The sequence below is a fragment of the Rhinichthys klamathensis genome, unplaced genomic scaffold, assembly GCF_029890125.1.
Source record: "Rhinichthys klamathensis goyatoka isolate OS25496 unplaced genomic scaffold, OSU_Roscu_1.1 h1tg000387l_1, whole genome shotgun sequence".
NCBI lineage: Eukaryota > Metazoa > Chordata > Actinopteri > Cypriniformes > Leuciscidae > Rhinichthys > Rhinichthys klamathensis.
This window is the reverse complement of record NW_026606891.1, coordinates 240,528-259,684: the sequence shown is the minus strand read 5'-3', so window position 1 is coordinate 259,684 and position 19,157 is coordinate 240,528. Positions and strand designations below refer to the sequence as shown.

Sequence of the window (19,157 nt, the reverse complement as noted above, 5' to 3'; positions counted from 1 at the left end):
GGACAACATCAGAGCCTGTTATTGACATGGAGGTGCATAGTGATGGGCTCCTTACTTAAGAGGCATCTGAGCAGAGACTTATGCTAATTCGGAGAGGGGCCGCAGCCGTGCTTTTGAAGGATTTCAAACGGGGCGGGGAGGGGAGGGGTGGGAACACTGTTTAGTGTGGCGTTGTGTGAACTGAAGAAAAGAAAACATGAGAGAAAGAAAGACCGAGATATTAAGATATATCTTGAACTGTACCTGAACAACTCTACCGCTACATCTGTCTTTAACATTCCAAAACAGTGAGTTTAACTCTTTCTAAGCTAATAAAATATCAACAGCCAATCCTATTAAGAGGATGAAAAAATAAACTGATGACAGGAAATTCAAGAGGCCTCAAGTGCAATTCTAAGCTAACAGCTAAGCTAAGCTAAAGTTAAACACAACATCCCGTTTCATTTGCAATAGGATTGCTGTGAATTATTTTGTTTAATAATTTTGTTTAGGAAACAAAAAGACACCTTGAACAATGTAAATTATAATAGAATGTAGATTAAGTTGATGTAAATAAAAACAAACAAAGTAATGACGGCTAGAAGTGGGTTAATGACATGTAAGAATGTCCATGATAAATAGTAAACAATTACTCTTTATTAATCTTGGTTTCATATGTTTTTGGAAAACTTTTTGCCATTTGTAAAAAAATGTAATGACTCATTGTCATGTATGATTGTAATAATGAATCATTGTATAAATTGCATTTATAATTTATTCTTGAATACCTTCATGGTTGCACTTTATTTTAAAGTATGTGTACATGCGTGTACTTACAGTGTACTTACCTAAGAAAGTGGGTTAAGGTTAGGTTTAGGGGTAGGTTCAGGGTTAGTACCTACTTATTACCCAGTCATTGTAATTACGATAATAAGTACAGTATGTACATGGGGTGAATATGTATTATAATATAATATGTAAAATAAATTGCTACCATTTTCATAAATCCTGACAAATATTGAGTTTCATGCCATTGACCCAATTTAAAAAATAAATAAAAATTCTTTGAAAAAAAATATTTTGATCGCCTGAACGTTTTATAACCAAATGTGGCGCCTGCTCTGACTTAAATCTATAACATTTTACCTGAGTTAGCCAGGGCTATAGCTTTAAGAGTGACGAACTCCTCCTTCTCCAGCTTCATGCTCTTGTATTTCTTCACCAGCTGAAGAATGGCGTTATTCAGGTCGAGCAGGCCGGCCAGCTTGGACTGATCCTCATCCATGATGTAGTCTTCAGCGTAGACCAGCTTGTCCTCAAAAGACAGAGAGCGGTAGACTACACGCAGGATCAGGATCTCCATCCATGCGCTCTGCAGAAGACTCATCTGGTCCGCCAGCGAGAGTGTGGAAAACCCTGGGAAAAGCGAGAGAAAGAGCTTTGTTTAACCCAACGATGAACGCTCAGCTTCAAATCAACATTCAACGCGCTATACGATATTAAAGCTCAGTTCATTGTCAGAAGTTTCTGATTGTGTTAGTGGGAAGCATTGACATTCTAGAGGTGTATTACAGAGGAAAACTCCAGTGGGAGTGAGCTGAGGCACCTAGCACGAGCCTTGGCTCTCATCTCCTGCTGCGCTGCAGGCCAGGGGGCATCCTGAGGGAGGGCACTCCTTATCTCCCCCAACATGCAGCATGGATCAATTCTTCCCATCACACCAACTGAAAGACTAATTGCTTGCCTCAAACTCCTTCTCCTTCCTCCTCCCCCTACTCTGCACACACTTTTTTTCAGTTTTCGCGTCTTTTTGCTGGAAGTGAAGGAAGTCGTGGAGTTCATGTTCATGAATGCCATTTGAAACTGACGATCACATGGCTTTTGTCTGTCCATGAGACGAGGAGTTTAACCCTCGTGTTCATGTTGGGGTCTGAGAAACATACTTAATATTGAGGTACCATGTGATTCCTAAAGATGTTTCTTAATACTATTATGCCTCAACTATGAGAAGATACATAAATGCAATGACTTTCATATGCTAAGATTGATGCACACACTATTCAGGGACCTCAAATTGAGTGTTAAAGTTTCAATAATTTCTGTCAACTGACATTTTACTGGGTCAGATGAACGTTTTAAGTGAAGGGAAATAAGAGGTTAATTTCAAAATCCCCCCAACTATTATTGAAATAATCATAATAAAATACTTATTATGTCAATAGAACACAATAGAGCTAAAATAAAGGATAAAAAAGTGCAAGTACTCTTTTCGAAACCAAGGCAGACAAAAAGAAGCTTGTAAAGGGCAGGTAATCTTAATAAACTGCATAAGTGCTTGAGAGCCATCCTTCAGCTCTGAAGGAGAGGGACAGGCAAAACAGCACCTGTTGGAGTTGGACCTTTTCGTCTCATCTCACTCGTTCTGCTCTTCCAAGAACAGATGAAGCGTCTCTCTTTGCGACAGCAAGGGGGCTAATCTGGATGGCGGGGGAACGGGAGGAAAGAGATGCTCACCAACATCTGTTGTGGAGAGATGCCTTCAGAGAAAGCAGGCAATTTCGTTCATTTTTTTTCTTCTTCTCTTTTTTGAAATCTCTTTCTGTGAGTTAATCGCTAATGGCATGGAGCTCATTAGGTATAGGTTTCAGGCTATTGTTTATACCAACCGCTAATTTATTATCCCAAACTGTTAACATCTCTGATCTCATTAGAGGCAGACTAAGAGCTGGTGAGCAGTTGGTGCCTCCCCTGGCCTGCTGGTGCTAGTGTGCTCAATGCCAGTTGGCAGGGCCATCTTCTACTACTTAATAAAATCATCAAAAGGGATTAAGCCAAGAATTTCTTAAGGGGGTCACTAATGCAAGACTGCTGCATTCTTATGAAGACATTGGCCTCAATGAAAGGTGGCATTGGCTAAAAATAAGATCACACTCTCTCGGCCTCCTTAGAGGCACATGCAAGATTGCTGATCATTTGGGGAAAAAAAATCCACTCATTCTAAATAAAAATAATAAATCATAAGCATAATTTTGACTATAAATGATATTGTATTGATTGATTGGATATATAAAAACATTTCATGTTTAATATTTTCTCCATTACGAGATTCCTTTATTAAAAATACATGAACGCTGTGGCGCTGTCGCTCTGACCAGCCTGACTGGTCAGAGCTTAGCCAATGGTGTGAGTTTAGGGTCTGTTTGTCCAACCAATGGAAGACATGAATATCAAAGTGTTTTTTTGCACGATTGGTGACACCACTAGAACAGAAACATTTAAAGGGGTTATCATTGGTAGATATGATCATGAAAAGAAACAAATCGTACAGGAGTCAAATGAATGATGGAAGACTGAAGGCACTATTTATCAAGACAGACCGAGAGATGCAGAGGGACAAAGAGAATGAGAGTACGAGGGACAAACAGAGAGACAAAATAAAGGCAGGGGCGGGTGAGGAGGGGGTTGTGGAGTGGCAGATGGACGGAGCCCATCGCCTTGAGCTCCCCCTGTGCCACTCCCAGCCCTCCCTCTCAGCCACTGCTGTTAGTAAATAATTAGATTTACACATTCCCCAATCTCCACACATCTCTCCGCAGAATAATTAAAAGCCGGATGATTAGTTTATTGAGTGGAAGGAAGAACTTTTTTTCCCTCTTTATTGAGGTCCATCAATGATTTTATCAGGGGCTCGCGCTTTTACGGTTGTCATGCCAGTGCAGGCATCCAATTTTTCTTATCTCCCTGATTAATACAAATGCTGTTTCAGGACGCATTAATTAACAGATACAAATCTACGTTCTCATGGCCGGATCGATAGAGAGAAGAAAAGAGCCATCAATGTGAATTTACTGCTGATGATGGAAAAGGTTCTCTATTGACATTTATGCGAGGGCAAACTTTAAAGATGCATTTTTTCCCTTCTTTTCATCTGTTATTTCATTTCACAAAAGAGCTCAGTGGCGACTGTGATTACGGTTCACCTTTGGATGCTTTGCTGCGTGAGAAAGGATCCAAAGAGCCGAATTAAAGCGCGTCACTGTCATTTCAGCTGTGGTAAATGTGTACAACTCTTTTCCCAAAGGACTTCCTGTAACAAGAGGAAGTTTATTGACTCAGTGCAGGCATGACACTAGACAAGGCATGACTGTCTACACACACACACACACACACACACACACACACACACACACACACACACACACACACACACATACACATACACTCACATACATACACACACACACACACACACACACACACACACAAATATATATATATACAGTATATATATATATATATATATATATATATGAAAATAATGTTTAATTTTTAAACATTTATTCTGATACTTAATAATTTGCCTCGTTTCTCTGTGCTGGAAAAATAAAGCCATGTAACTCTGGATAACAGTCTCTTTTATTTGGCAGACACAAAGCAGACTGCCCCATCCTGATGACACACAGGCATTATCTGATCCAGCGTTCAATCTCCAGTAAGGTCCTCTCAATTTAACTCTCTTAGCCCGGAGACCAGCTTCAGAGCTCAGACTCCCTCTCTCTCCAACAGGACTGAAGGGGCTTTGCTACTGGCACAATCTCTCTTCTTCTCTCTATCTCTCTCTTTTCTCTCAGTAAACTGATGGACTTTGTGCTAGACGGGGAGGAAAGGCTAAGTATGTGGATCTGTGAAGGTTACACCAGTAGAAGGTATCTGATGGCTGAGGCCTTGTGAAACCTGCAGTGGCTTTTCAGAAGAAATAAGCATTGGAGCAGCGTGTAGCACAGGCTGACAGAAAGAGGCTGCGGTGCAGCCATGCGAAGTTAACCCCTGCCGGGCAGGACTGCTCACCACCAGGCCTCACAGCAACCACCGGCCGTCCGTCTGCCAAATCTTTTCTGACTGCACGTTTACACACTGAGAGAGCCCGCTGAGACAAACACACACACATACGCAGTGGTTCCTTCTCCTCGTCTTCCTCAAGGCAGACTTCACCTCAGCAACGCTGTTTAGCCATCATATAAACACAAGTGCGCTCGGCTCCTCCGTCTCACTTTAAGCAACACCCTTGCTTTTTTTCTCATGGTTTCAGGGTAAATGAACACGCTTGAGCAATGAGAATCAGTTCTATTCTGCGTGCAGACTGCACTGGATGTTTATTTGACGTATCCTGGTTCCCTCCTGAGCTCTTGTGTGAATATACACTCCATTTGCTTTCGCACTTTGTCAAGACCATGATGACACAGTGACTAATCTACTTGTAAAAATAGTGCTGGGGAGACCGAAGGTGAGACTTAGTAATATTAGTAGTCTAAGTTGTCATATCGCCTTAAGAGATAAAACAACAACAACAACAAACTTACAATCTATAGTAGACGTATTAACATCTTACAATTCTTCTCACAATATCCGGAAAACAGCACAATTGTGAGAGCAATTTTGCTTTTATACTGCAGTTCAGTAATAAACAATAAGTTAATATTGATTAACTTACATTTCATATAATATTACCAGTTACATTGTGTAGTTTTTTTTTCCACCAACGGAAAAAGTTCCAAAATAATCCACAGCAGAACCAGAGCAACACATAATAGTGAGCTTTGTTTCTTTCCTGAATCAATCACTGTTTCTGAATGAATCGTTTGAGAAAATTATTCCACGACTGGCTCATTAAGACTTGTTTCGTTCCTGAATGAATCAGTGCTTTTGAACAAATCGACTGAATGAATGATTCAATGACTCACTCATTCAAAAGACATTTTGCTACCTACTGGCATACCAATGCATACAGTATTTGTGATAATAAATATAACATGAAACTGCTTAATTTCTTCTTTATTATTTAATTTGATAGTATATCATATATTTTTAACCACCTCCCCCTCCCATTTCTTTTCACCTCTGTACTATTGTGTATTTGAGTCACAAAAACAGATCCTTTGTAGCATCAATCTCCAAACAAGCCATGAAAGGGATGTTTCCTTGGAATACATTCAGCTGATTGGTGATTACTCTAAGCTTACAGATAAGCCTGTGGTGAGGCTAATGATGCCAAAGTCCATGGTGAGACAGGAACAACCACCATGCCAGTCTCTGTCTGTCCATTTACTGCCCCAGCGAGGCGCTCAGACGCGACTCCCTCACCAGCTAAACCAGCTTTCTGCAAAACTCTTGCACCAGAACAACTCCCACCAAAAGACATGGCAAATATTAGCCCACAGAAGTCTTGCACAAATCAAAAACAACATGAAAAGGCAAACAAGAGTGTTCTGTGTGTGTGTAAACAGTCGGGTCTTTAGTCTCCCTTCCAACCTCAGCAAGGAGGGGGGACACAGGGGAAGTGATGACAGGAGCCGCATACACACAAACCGCCGCAGCGCTCCTCTTTGCTTTTATCACCGGTCGCCTTTCATCTCCACAAAACAACACCAGTCAGAGAGAGAAAGAGGGAAAAATCACACTTTTTAGGAAGGAAAACACATTAACACCGCCAAAGCTGTCCACATCCATTTAGCGGCTAAGCAAATATTCACCTGTCAGTATGAGGCATGCTGCCGTACAGCGTTTACCGTGATCACATGTGCACCGCTACAGTGTTAAACAGCTGCTGGCTTCTGCTCTACCATTCAATAGCGTTAAACAGAATTGAGTGATTTTCCCCCAGGCTTTTCTTTGGGGAAAAAATGGAATGGCATTTTTTGGCACTTATTATTTTGTTTCCGTTTTGAGACGAATTTTTGAAATCGACAGCAATCAGCGGAAGGCTAATTCTGTAGGAGGGTGAAGCAATGGGGTCAAAAGTTATCAACTGTCATTAGACTACTGAAACTCATAAAGTCACAAAATAGACTATTTATTGTCTTTATGTATTGTGCTCAATTAATTGGTGCATATTAGTCTAAAAATTAAAATCTTTCAGTAAAATGCGTCAACTAGCTCCAACCACCTGACTCCATTTTTTACATTCCAATCAATTCCCAACTGATAAAATCAATTTCCGTCCTATATGTCTTGTTGTTGAATATCCTGTTTCACTTGAAAATGTGTCAGATGAAAGCAAAATCAGTTGCCCACTGGTTAATTGAATTTATTGCTCCATAAATAAAGAAAAATGTCATTTTATTTGAACTATCTTCCTCCAAATTATTAGGACACAACTAATAACACAACTAATTTGCTGTTGTCTTGCAGGATTTGCTCCACCCAAAGCAGAGAAGATGCTGCATCGTCACGTTGGCACGGCTTCTTGATTCTAATGCACCTAATTAGCAATCGGCAGACTCTTAATTGCATACATTAAGGCCGATTGGTGGTGGAGATTAATTCTAAATATACCCAGACAGCTGGTTAAGATAGCATGGATTACAGTTCGGACTGTACTTTTCCACTTAATTGCATATGGAAACGAGGCAGCAACAAGCCCATGTGCCCTGGTGGCGGCCACGGATAAGGGCGGCAGCTCCCCGGACTGTAATAAAGCCTCCATTGCAGAGCCTCCACAGATGGAGTGACATTAACCACAGCCATGGAAAAAGCCATTTCCAACAATGAAATATCAATATTTACATTTTAATTACACCTTTTCTCTATTTCTCCCCGGAGTCTCTTTAAGGTTGGTGAATGTAAAGGTGTCTCTTAAGGGTGGAGGGTGGAGGTTGATATTATTAAGCTCAGGATTGACTTGGATTTGGATTTCTGTTTTCAGAAAAGTTATGTTGAACTAATGAGATTAATAATGGGGCAAAAAAGACAAAATAAACATGTCTCCTCTTTCCTCTTTCTCTTGGGGTTCGGTACGGCTCATCCCTGTACTTCCTGGTTTTCGTGTGTTTGTGGGAATGACAGCAGTTTTGTCCAATTCCTATTAGGGGGTATTAGTGTAGTTTACACAGAGCTCTAGAGCTCTCCGCCTCACTCCTGCGCCAGTTGGATACCTTTGATGTGCGACTCCCCTACGGGGGTCGAAGCGGCTCCTGCTGGCAAGGTCCGTCGAACGCAACTGCCGTCGTTCTATCAGGCACAAAAGGATGTGCTAGTAAAGGCCACGGGATGCACCAGCCATGGGCTTAAGTCTGAGCCTTAGTTTGCCACGGCATATAGTCAGGAGCGTGAGAGCGTGTGTGTGCGCATTCGGGAGGGGTGTGGGGCAAATACTTATACGGATTCATTTGTTTTCCCATGCTGATCGATAAAGCCCCTTACGAGGCTGTATTGACAAACCCTATCTCATCTGGACGTTGTGAAAAAAAAATAACACAAGAAAAAAATCTTTGATGATACATTCTTCTCCAAAACATGGAATAACTGCGATTACCGCAGCATTTTATTTATTATATGCTTATCATTGGAGATTAAATTTGGGGGGAAATCATCCAGATCTTTCCGATAGAGGCCTGACTGCATGGATTAATTTCATACTGGAGGATTAGCGTCTCTCTCAAACATGATCCGGCCAGACAAACAGAAGCAGAGGAATGTCCCGCATTTCCACAAACACTCCGGCGTCAACGACGCACGCAGACGCTTAAAGCGCGCCTTAATGCTTCCGAGACAAGACATTACCCCATTCCACAGCAATGAGCACCTTTTAATTTCTGCAAAAGCCACGGCTGAAAATCTTAATTAATTGTTCCATACTGCTTCAGGGTCATTATGCAATGTAATAAAGGCCGTGTAATTATGAAATTTTACAGCCATTACTGAGGCTGATAGCTCGTATTTCATCATCAGGCGGGCCGATGGCTTTCCGGGCGCACGGCTCCAAGTGATGGACTGCACACAGATCTATCAGGCCCAAACAATAAGCTGGCCCGGTTGGCGTAATAGCTACCCACAGATGAAGCAACAGATAAAGATAAACTATAAATCCGCAGCACAAACCCAAATGTTGTTTAGCGTCCAGCGCGAGCGACCGTCAAAGCTGCGTTTTGATTACGCAATTGGAAATAAGGCAGCGATGGGTGTGAAGGAAGTAGTCGGGTGTTGGGAATTTGTAAATGTGCGAGTAAACAGTGAGACAATGAAGTAGGATAGCCATTTAAGCACTTAAAGGAATAGTTTACCCACTAAAAAATGGTTCAGTATTTTGTTTTTGTCCATACAATGAAAGTTCATGTTTTGGACCCCATTAACTTTTACTGTATGGCCAAAAAATATATATGTTTCTCAAAAGAAAAAGTCATGCAAATTTGGAACTGGGTGAACTGTCCCTTTAACACACAAACACACGCACGCACACACGCGCGCACACACACTCACACGGACAGAAATTAAAATATAATAAGGGACGTGAGAGAACCTGCACTGTGACGTATAGCTATTTCAGAACAGAGAGAATAATATAACAGAGTAATGCATGAAAGCATCGATCATGATAAACACAAGGGCTTATTTGAGGAGGGCCGCATTTTATGTGCAAAATATGCAGGGAGGAAAAAATGAGGGAAAAAGGAATATGCTGATGCCAGTTTTGCAAGACACAATGGCTCTTCGGCCTTAGAAGTACAGAAGAGGTTCTGTGGAGGGAAACTCTCTATACCTGAGGGACTGCAACAAAAGAGACAGAGAGGGAAATTCAGAAGAGGAAAAAAAGGAAGGGAGAACATTTTGGACACACTGAAGGTAGCAGACATTTAAATGTGAATTTACATTCAAATATGAAATATGGTGATGAGGTGGAGGACACTTAGATGTTGAGACGTCCATGTGTGAGAGAGAGAGTACTGTATTTGAACCAGTATTGCTTTTCAATCTCTTTGAATATGGACTGGCTATAAACTCATTCAGGATCTGCACATGGGTCAATGATAAATAATTGTCCACAATAAAAAAAAAGGAAATATATAAATATATATAAATATATATATTATACAATTTTAAACAATCAAACAGATATCAAACTAAAAGATTCAAATCTTATATTTTAGATTGTTTCCTTTCAAAATTATTAATATATTATATAAATAAATAATAAAAAATACACTACTTTCTTTTTAAGATTTTTTTTTTAAATATTGAAGATGAAAATCATAAAAGAGGTCTAAATGTTAAACTTTACACGTAGTTACATTGTACTTAAGTACTGAGTAATATTAATTTACTGTACATATCATAGAATTAGGTTAGAATTAGTTACTTATAAAATAAAGTGTTACCAAAAAAAAGTGTCGGTCATTGACTCCATTCTTCCAAATGTCACTTTAGATTTTCTGTAAATCTGCACGTGTGAAGCACTGCTGATGTGTTCTGCATTTTTCACTATGTGAAGAGGACACTTTCTCTGTTAAAAACATGGCCAATCACATTACTCGTAAGCAACACACTGGGCATGACCATATACGGGCCGTGTCGCCTTGCCACCGCATCGATAATAATTTACATCATGATTAGGCTCTCATACAGGACCGAGGCAATATGTTGCACATCTTCGAGAGCCGCTTGTTTAACTCAGTCTCGTTTGGACGGGTACACACACACACACACACAAGGTTATAATTCCTCAGAGTCGGCCGACAGCTCAAATCCAATCCCATTTTCCTTCCTGCTTACTCTCTGATGGAGATGATGCACCCCTGAACTGATACTTTGGGGTGGGGTTTCAGGGGAGGGCCATTTTGAGCCTGCCTGTGAACTTTGCATGAACTGCTAGAAAAAAAAAAAATCATAATATGATGACAGGCCTGTTCTACCTCCCAGCAAATTTGCTATTGAAGATGAGGGGACTGAAATAGAGTTTGGTTTGTATAATTACGTCCATCTATCTTTATATTCCACTAGCATATCACAAATTGAAAATACTAAAAATTGACTGTTCATTCTGATGGTTAATGATTGGCGTAGACACAGCAATGATTTATTGGTTACTTACTGATGTGACACATTTGCATCTTATTAGATGGAGATTACTAGGAGGCCCTTTCAGATTGCAGGACGCAGCCCTTCACAAACCGCCTGATGGATTGATTTGATTTGCAAATGTAATCAAACTAATAAGAGGGAAAAATGAGCAATAATGCCTTGTTTTTTCAACGGGCAATCACACAGGGCCGCCCCCCGCTGGTTGTGGGGTAGGCACAGGGCCTGATGGGTTGGTAAGAATGCAGCGCTGGTGACAGGCCAGAAGGTTACTGTCACACCTAGTCAGCTCTCTTACGGCCTTTATAAAAGCAAATGTGTCCTTTATAAAGGCCGACATGTGAGGGGACAGATGAACACACGCATAATGCAGAGCTTTGTCATGTGAAAACAAATGTGAGTGTGAGTGCAAAGCATGATGCAAATCTGACTTCTGTCAGTTGGATTTCCAACAGGCTAAGACAGACGTGTTTACATGTGAGGTGTGGTGTAGGCTGGGGATTGTGGGTGATGGACACTCACTCCATAATCTGTGATGCATAGTCTATTAGCAAAAATGAAGAAAAAAGAGAACATCTATATTAATTTCAAGAAGAAAATCAATGCTTAAATATGGTGAGCAATAATCACTTGAAGACATCCATCATGTGTTACTAACATAATCAATTCTTCCTGAATGTGAAATATGTCATATAAAACACACACACACACACACCCCCCACAATTATAACATTGTTGCCTTTGTTATGGTCACTATGACTCATAATAAGGACAATCTGCTTAAAGATTCTTCAAAATCCCTGCTTTTGTAAAACAACAACAGTATGTAAGGGTGAGTAAATAAATAACAGAATTTTTCATTTTGCATAAACTATCCCTAGGCCTAGTCCTAAGCTATAAAATGACCAAAGTAAATGATTTATAAATATCTTTTCACAAACACTGTCTTCAGAATAATGAGACTTTAGGTAATTAATATCCTCAAATATAGGTTAAGAAGACAGAGACACACACTAAGAAAATGGAGTGAGAGATCAGTGTAGAGAAAAAGCAGCACATAGTCCACATATCGACATGCACAAAAAGGACAAATCTGTGTGTAATGGGGTAAAAGTAGAGTCAGGCATCATTCAGACACCTGAGTCAATAATGTCACAGACTGTAGGCAGCACATCAGTATGAAGATGTGGCACTCATCCAGTATTCTGTGCTGTGGTTATTTGTGAGCTGACACGGCCTTCCCCGGAACAAAATCTCACAAACGCAACCTTGAGAAGACAACTGCTCATTTCATCGCCAACTACTACCCTGCTTTGTCTATAATGACCAATTTACAGATTTATATCACTTCAAAGTAATAACGAGAAATGCAATTGAAGAGAGCTTATGTGATCATGACCTTTGAACTATGTTAACACACCAATAAAAAAGCACATCTCTCTGACACACATTTCTCCTATCTTTGCTCTGTCTGTAGAGCCCTTTTCTCTGAGTGTCAGACTTAATTTAGTGTGTCTCACTTTGCTGAATGTATCAGGAGTGAAACCCCTGCTAAAAGTGAAAATTTGATTTGCTAAAAGGAGCTTAGGGCATCTATTAATCAATATTTGCAGTGTGTCAGGCTGAGGGTGGTGACAGACAAGGCCTCATTTAGAGATTGGTTGGAGTGGGAATATCGGGTGGGGGTGGGGGTGTCACGAATGGGTTTTCTCTCCTCTCATCCAGGGCAGAGAAGTGGAGGAGGGTCTCAAAAATCACATCTGGGAATGCACTGGCAGGCACGCCAGCATCAGTGAGGAGAAATAAGAGGGCTCACTCCAGTTTGCAGATAATTATGTTTACATATGATTAGCTCTTCCTCCAGTGGGTTCACAGAGCTAATGAGACAAAACTAGCAAGCGCATTCAGTCAAAATGAGACTGGAGTGAGAAAGAGGGAGGGACTACACCAAAAAAAAAAAAAAAGAAGGCGAATGGAGCCGTGACTCTGTGTTTTCATGAGTAGAACTTGTGAGCCAGCAGTACGAATTGAATGTGATGAGATAAGCAGACCATGTACTGTGAAATGATGTCAAATAAACACGTCTTTACACTTTCACTTTTTATTACATCATCACTGGTTGCACTGAAAGAAAGACAGAGCATGACTAGTGTAGTCTGATTCATGAACAAATGACTCTTATGAGTCAGGTCTTTTAACTCTTTCCCTGCCAGCGTTTTTATAAAAAATAGTTGCCAGCCACCGCTAGCATTTTTGATCATTTTCATAACATTTTCATGGCCCCCAGAATATTTTGTTAAATGAATATCTATGCAAAAAATCAAAAGAAAGAACATGCCCTCTGCTTAAAAAAAAATATATATATTCTAACTTAATGGAGTCTTTTTTATAAACACTTGAATGTGGGTAAGTTTCATTAAAAACACAACATTTTGAGCAAAAAGCTGAGAAAATTGCGTTTTTGTCAAAGACTATGTCTAGATGGGATTCAGAACGATGATCAAAACATAGATGGGGTAGATCGAGTCCATCAACACCACCAAAGCTTACATAGTGCTATACCTCATCCTAGGTCAACATTTCATTCGGTAACGTTAGGCAGTTGTGATTTATATGCTGTTTAATGTCGCTCGTTTCTGTTTCTTCTTAGCCTGTGTTTTGATCAGGAGATTCAGTGCTCTTTCAGAAGATGCGGAATAGCGCCCCCTACCGTATAACAGTGAAAACATGGAAAGCTGGAAATTTCCGTCAATGGCAGGGAAAGAGTTAATGAATCACTCAAAACGCTCACAAATTCACAAGTTATCTGTTTGGTTAAGTCGGACAATTCCTCTGAATAAACTCACTGAATTGGTCACTGAATTAACATATGACTCACTTAATGAACTGTCAGTCTTTATTTTCTGTCATATCAAACTATGATTTGGGTAATTAAATGCGCATTTAGTGATTGTTGTGCATGTTGTTGTTGTTGTTTTATTGGCCAAAATAAGGAGTTATCATGGACTTTGTAGTATTCAACTGGTCATGTGATGTAAAAATTGGTGGCCCTAATGAGATAAAAAAAAAAGCTTTTATTTGGCCAACGATATAACACGTCCATGTACATAATTTAAAACACTTTTTTCCCCAAAAGTATTATTTATTCATAGGTTATTCATTCCACAATGTATACTTAAATATACACATTTACAAAAAAAAAAAAGTTCAGTTAATTTAAAAATATTTGAAAAGCATTAAGCTATAACATTTAATATTTTAAATATTAATTATAACAATAAATGTACCTATATAATATACTATTTAAATATATTCTGTATACTGTATATTAAATGTTTGTATACATATAAATACTATTTTTATTTTGGTAATATATTTTATTGTTACTTTCTATATTATTTATTTGAATGTTTTATTGTGTTATTATTATTACTATAAATATATATATAGTTATACACACACATATAGGAAACACTGGTGTTCTGTATACTGTATATTAAATGTTTGTATACATATAAATACTATTTTTATTTTGGTAATATATTTTATTGTTACTTTCTATATTATTTATTTGAATGTTTTATTGTGTTATTATTATTACTATAAATATATATATAGTTATACACACATATAGGAAACACTGGTGTGAAATGTGCATTATTTCAGCACTGTATTGCAACGCCAAGAGTGATTGTAAGACCTCTATCTCCAGTTTGTTTTTCCATCCTGAAGATTAGAGGCTGGGAAAGGGCTCACGGAGAAAGCAAACCTGTGCTTTAGATAAATCCCTTGCTCAGCTCCTGATTAAGACATCTCATCGTCCACCCAGTGCCAGAGCCAGAGCCAGAATGAAATAAATAAAAACCCCACACATGTTGCGTTCATGGCTGCAGCCTTGGGGCAGTTGTGCACGCTTTGCCAGGGTAACTTTAATTGCTATTGTTCGTATCCAGAACAGGCCACTAAGCCCCGTATACACAGGTCAACCAATAATGATGACACCTCAATCACGTCTGCAGATTGCACTGAGTAAGCACCTCCTGTTTTTTTTCCCTAACGAGGTTTCCGTGCGAATATGCTAATCCCACGGCACGTCTGTCCGGCAAGCACGTAATCGTTTTATTATACCCCGAGAAACCTCGCTGAGATATTTGAGTAGGAGTCAGGCTTCCATGACTCTCTCCTTCTCCTGAACCTATTACGGATGCACTGGCCCTGACAATTGAGGGAGCGAGAGACAGGCCAGGCCAGAGGAGAGAGGGACAGGAAGGTGTAGAAAGCCAAGAGAGGGAAAAAAGATGGAGGTGGGGGAGGCAGAGGAATGAAGTGGAGTGTGGCAGTACCTCGGTATCTACATAAAAGAGATTAGAGTCGACAGGGTTCCATTTTACAGCTCAATCATATTGTGTTAGCACACGCTTATCCGCGTGCCAGTGAAAATTGAAAGGGAAATAAAGAAAGAGAGAAAGTCCCTGAGATAGGACCAAGAATGGGAGAAGCCCGAGCAATTTCAGCCTGCATAAAGGGCCTGTAATAGTGAGGGTCCTGTCATGCTAAAAAGCCAGCGACGGTCCGTTCACCGGCCATTCTTGTAGCTCGCTCGTCAAGTCAAGTGCGACCGCCCTCCATTGTGTGCCGCTGTGTTACGATAAGGCATGTCACAACCGTATGACAGCACGTTTTCATTTATTTGGATTTCTCCCGGTTGGCGCGAGGGGACTATTTACAGATAAAAGTACAGGTTTTTGGTTCCCACCTTGTTCTGCTACAAATGTTTGCTCTTTACTCTCCCCCCATGCAGATTGTATGCAAAAATAAAAATTACAGCCTGAATTTAACACAGTTTCTTCTTGGCCGGTGTGAGGGGACACTAATTCTATTTACAGATGAAAGTAGTTTTTTTTCCCGCACCCGCTTTTTCAGCTACAAACGTTTGCTCTTTCCCCTCCCCACGTGCGGCTTAAATGCTAAAATAAAATTACAGCCTGAATGCTTTAATCTCGCAAATGAGATTCCTCACCCTAATCCACATTATGTCATTTTCTGCCTTTTTCCTCCCTCATATTGAGTTAATATCACATTTCCAAATCCTTCCGTCTTCCATAATGCCAGGCTTACAGGAACGCGTGACGCCAGGGTTTTGTTCAGACACCCTCTCTCGTCGTGTGTTTGTAAACCATATCGAATGTTTTCATGGCCTATGTGAGCATGTAAATGATCAGAGGAGGGAGAAGGGGAGAACTATTAAAAAAGCAATCAGAAAGGAGCGTCCGTGTCTGCGCCGCCAGCGGAGGGAGCTGCCGTCGAGGCGTCTTTAACTCTATTCCGCAAAACACAGACTGCTTCATTATCCGCCAGCTCTCCGCAGCGGCAGCTCCAGTAATACTGAGTGATGTTTAAATTAGTTTACAATTTGCCTGCTCTTCGCCTAGGACAGATCGTAAGCGAAGGCGCTCAGAAATGTCAGCGGCGCTCCTAACCACCGTAACAAATTGTTGCCCGTACGCTGCACACCTAATGACTTCAAATTAGCTTCTGTGCGAGAGGCTGACAGTTTGTTACGTCTGTTAGCAACATAGCCGCCGTATCATGAGCCATAAATTGGTTTGGGCTCTCGGGGAGAATGGAGGCCTTCATCAATTTGATTAAAAAAAATTACTGTACCATAGAAACCGTACAGATAAACTAGTCTGAAAAGAGAGGAATGCGCACATGGAGCTGTGGCGGAGGGTTAGGGGAGGCTAACAGGAGGCCTTGCGTGTCTGTCTGATTGTGTGAGGGTAAATATATAATTGAAAAAAAAAAAGTCATGAGTAGGAATGGAACTTTCTACTGTATCTCGCACTTTTCTTTGGAAATTTTCATCAGGTTACAGTAGCAATCGGAGCGCAAGGAGCAGGAGGAGATGAGAGCCGCAGGAATACCTGCTCCGGAGATGAGGGGGCTCCTTCCTCTTCAAACAGACACAGAATTGCCTGCCGAGGTCTAATCATACAATCATCTCTCTTCTGCTGAGCAATCGTTCATAGAATGTGAACTCTGACGCCAAATGTACACTGCCAATCGAGAGACTCCTCTGTTTGCTTTCTGAACAGACGCGGCCTATGAAGAGAACTAACACTGCGCAGGAAAAAAAAAAGCTATGAATGTGCAAATGCATAGAGTGTGCAGAAGTTCATATACAGACTGAAACAGAACGGACACTTCTTAGCCTGAAAAATAAATGACAGGAAAACTCATACATTCTGTATGGTATATTGTACTGTGCTGTGCTATAAAAGAATGATTTTTGTTTTGTTGCCATAACTGCCAATGACAAATGAACTGAGAAAATGTAGTCCTTAATATTTTGTGCAAAAACTGTATTTTGCATTATTGTTTTAATAGAAATGTCTAGATACACTTATTCCTATACTGATTACTATAAAACTTAAAGTTCACAAAACTGGCTTGACGAGCTTAATTTATTGAGCCTGAATAATAGCCACTAGATTGCACCACACTATACAGTAGTATATTATTATTATTATATTAATAGTATATAAACACTATATATACACCTTTCGAAACATCATAAATGTTTTACTGCCACTTTTAATCACTTTAATCCATCCTTACTGAATAATAATAATTAAAAAATCGAAGCGTAGTGTCATTACACTACAGTATACACTACAGTATAGTCTGGTATACTATACTATAGCCTACATAAAAGTGCCACATTCCAGAAGCTCCAGCGGTGTGGCTTCCAGCACACAGGGAAAATCCCATTAAATCCACAGGGCAAGTCTGGGTCAATCTGGCATGGAGCAGCAGAAATAACCTCACAATCCTGCATCTAGTGCCTGGCAGGAAATTGGCACTCTGATGAGCTTTAAGCCTGTTGTATGGCTTGTGTGGCACTATTGCCCTGGGCCAGTATTAGCACAGTCATATCTACAGCACAAAGGGAACTACAACACAACTTCCTGTGCAGCTAATCAAGGTGCTATCATGTTTTGGTTAAAAGGCTGGATTCTTTTGTAGGTAAAAGTGGTTTAATAAATCTCATAAAAGAATCTGGGCATGTGAGTATGTTCACATGGCGTGAAACTACCACTCTTTCTCCTTTCTTTCTAAGGTAACCACTCTTACTATTGTCTGATTTCAGAGCTTTCTTTCTCTTCACCTCATTTTTTCTCTCGCTCCAGAGTCAGTCACCTATGGGAAGCTCTTTTCAAACAGTGAGGGATGAAGTGGGCCGCCACTCTCTGTGACCAGGGCCGGCTCAGATTAAATGCAAAAGAAGGGCTTTGTTAAGCAGATTACTGGAAACTCCTCATTCTGTCTTGTGGAGATGGGCAATAAGCAGCAGTAGAAAGAGAGAGAGAGAGAGGAGGGGAGGACACTTCAATCATGGTCAGTCATGCCATTATCGTTCATGGCTAATGTCAAGAATCCTTTCAACAAGGCTGCTGATTGGCTGAAACAGCAGGCGAAAATGCCTCCCCTCCGCTCCTATGGATATCGTGCTATACTGAGGAAGGAATTAAGCTAAAACTAAACAAATTGATCCCTGTCCGCTGTCACGTAGGGTGGAAAAATGCTGACCTAAGGACTGTGCCACTGGTGGCCTGGGTGATGGCAAATGTCCTTGATTGACAAGGCACAGCTTTGTTTGTTTCAGCATAGTGTTTCAGCTCCTGCTGAAAACAGCAATTACTCAAACGTGCTTTACTTAGTTTTTTTCCTTCAGTTTTTGCAAATACAGTGGAATACAACATTCTGAGACTACATTGGTTTATTTTCAGGTTTAAATGTAATTTAAATCCGAAAATAAATAAACGGCTTTAGGATGCAGAAAAATATAAAACAAAGAAAATATATGATAAATAAATATGTTAAGTGTTTTATATTATCTATCTATCTAAATATATAATCTATATTTCTATAAATAAGAACATATATATATTTAAAAAAAAATGTTTTTTGCTTTCAAGAATCACAAGATGATATTTGGATCATTCTCAAATCATGCTGGATAACTGCGATGGCAAACAAAAACGAATAAATTCTGAAATTAATTTAATATTTCAGTTAACTTATTCACTCACTGTAATGCTGATAATGTAATTTGTGATGGAATAGAAGCTTTTCTTTTGGAATTAATAGAAACATTTTCAGACTTCGGGACCCCAATGTATTATTGAGCTACTTTCTTTTTTGTTCTAACATTTTTCAACAAAAAGAAAGTTAGATATTTAATATCGTATGTAACCTTTTAAAATATTTTCAAACTTGTATAAAATAACTGGCTTACGTCAGAACATCCAATCCACGGTTCACAC

The 19,157-nt window shown here is 39.9% G+C and overlaps 1 protein-coding gene across 10 annotated transcripts in view; it reads right to left on the bottom strand.

Moving 5' to 3' along the window:
• The window catches only part of esrrga (estrogen-related receptor gamma a), a 186,406-nt gene that overhangs the window by 5,000 nt on the left and 162,249 nt on the right, over positions 1 to 19,157 (bottom strand). For all 10 annotated transcript variants that reach the window (XM_056234085.1, XM_056234082.1, XM_056234083.1 and 7 more), the window contains one exon: positions 1,126 to 1,395. In XM_056234085.1, the coding sequence (XP_056090060.1) occupies positions 1,126 to 1,395 (270 nt within the window). The remainder of the gene's footprint in view (positions 1 to 1,125; positions 1,396 to 19,157) is intronic.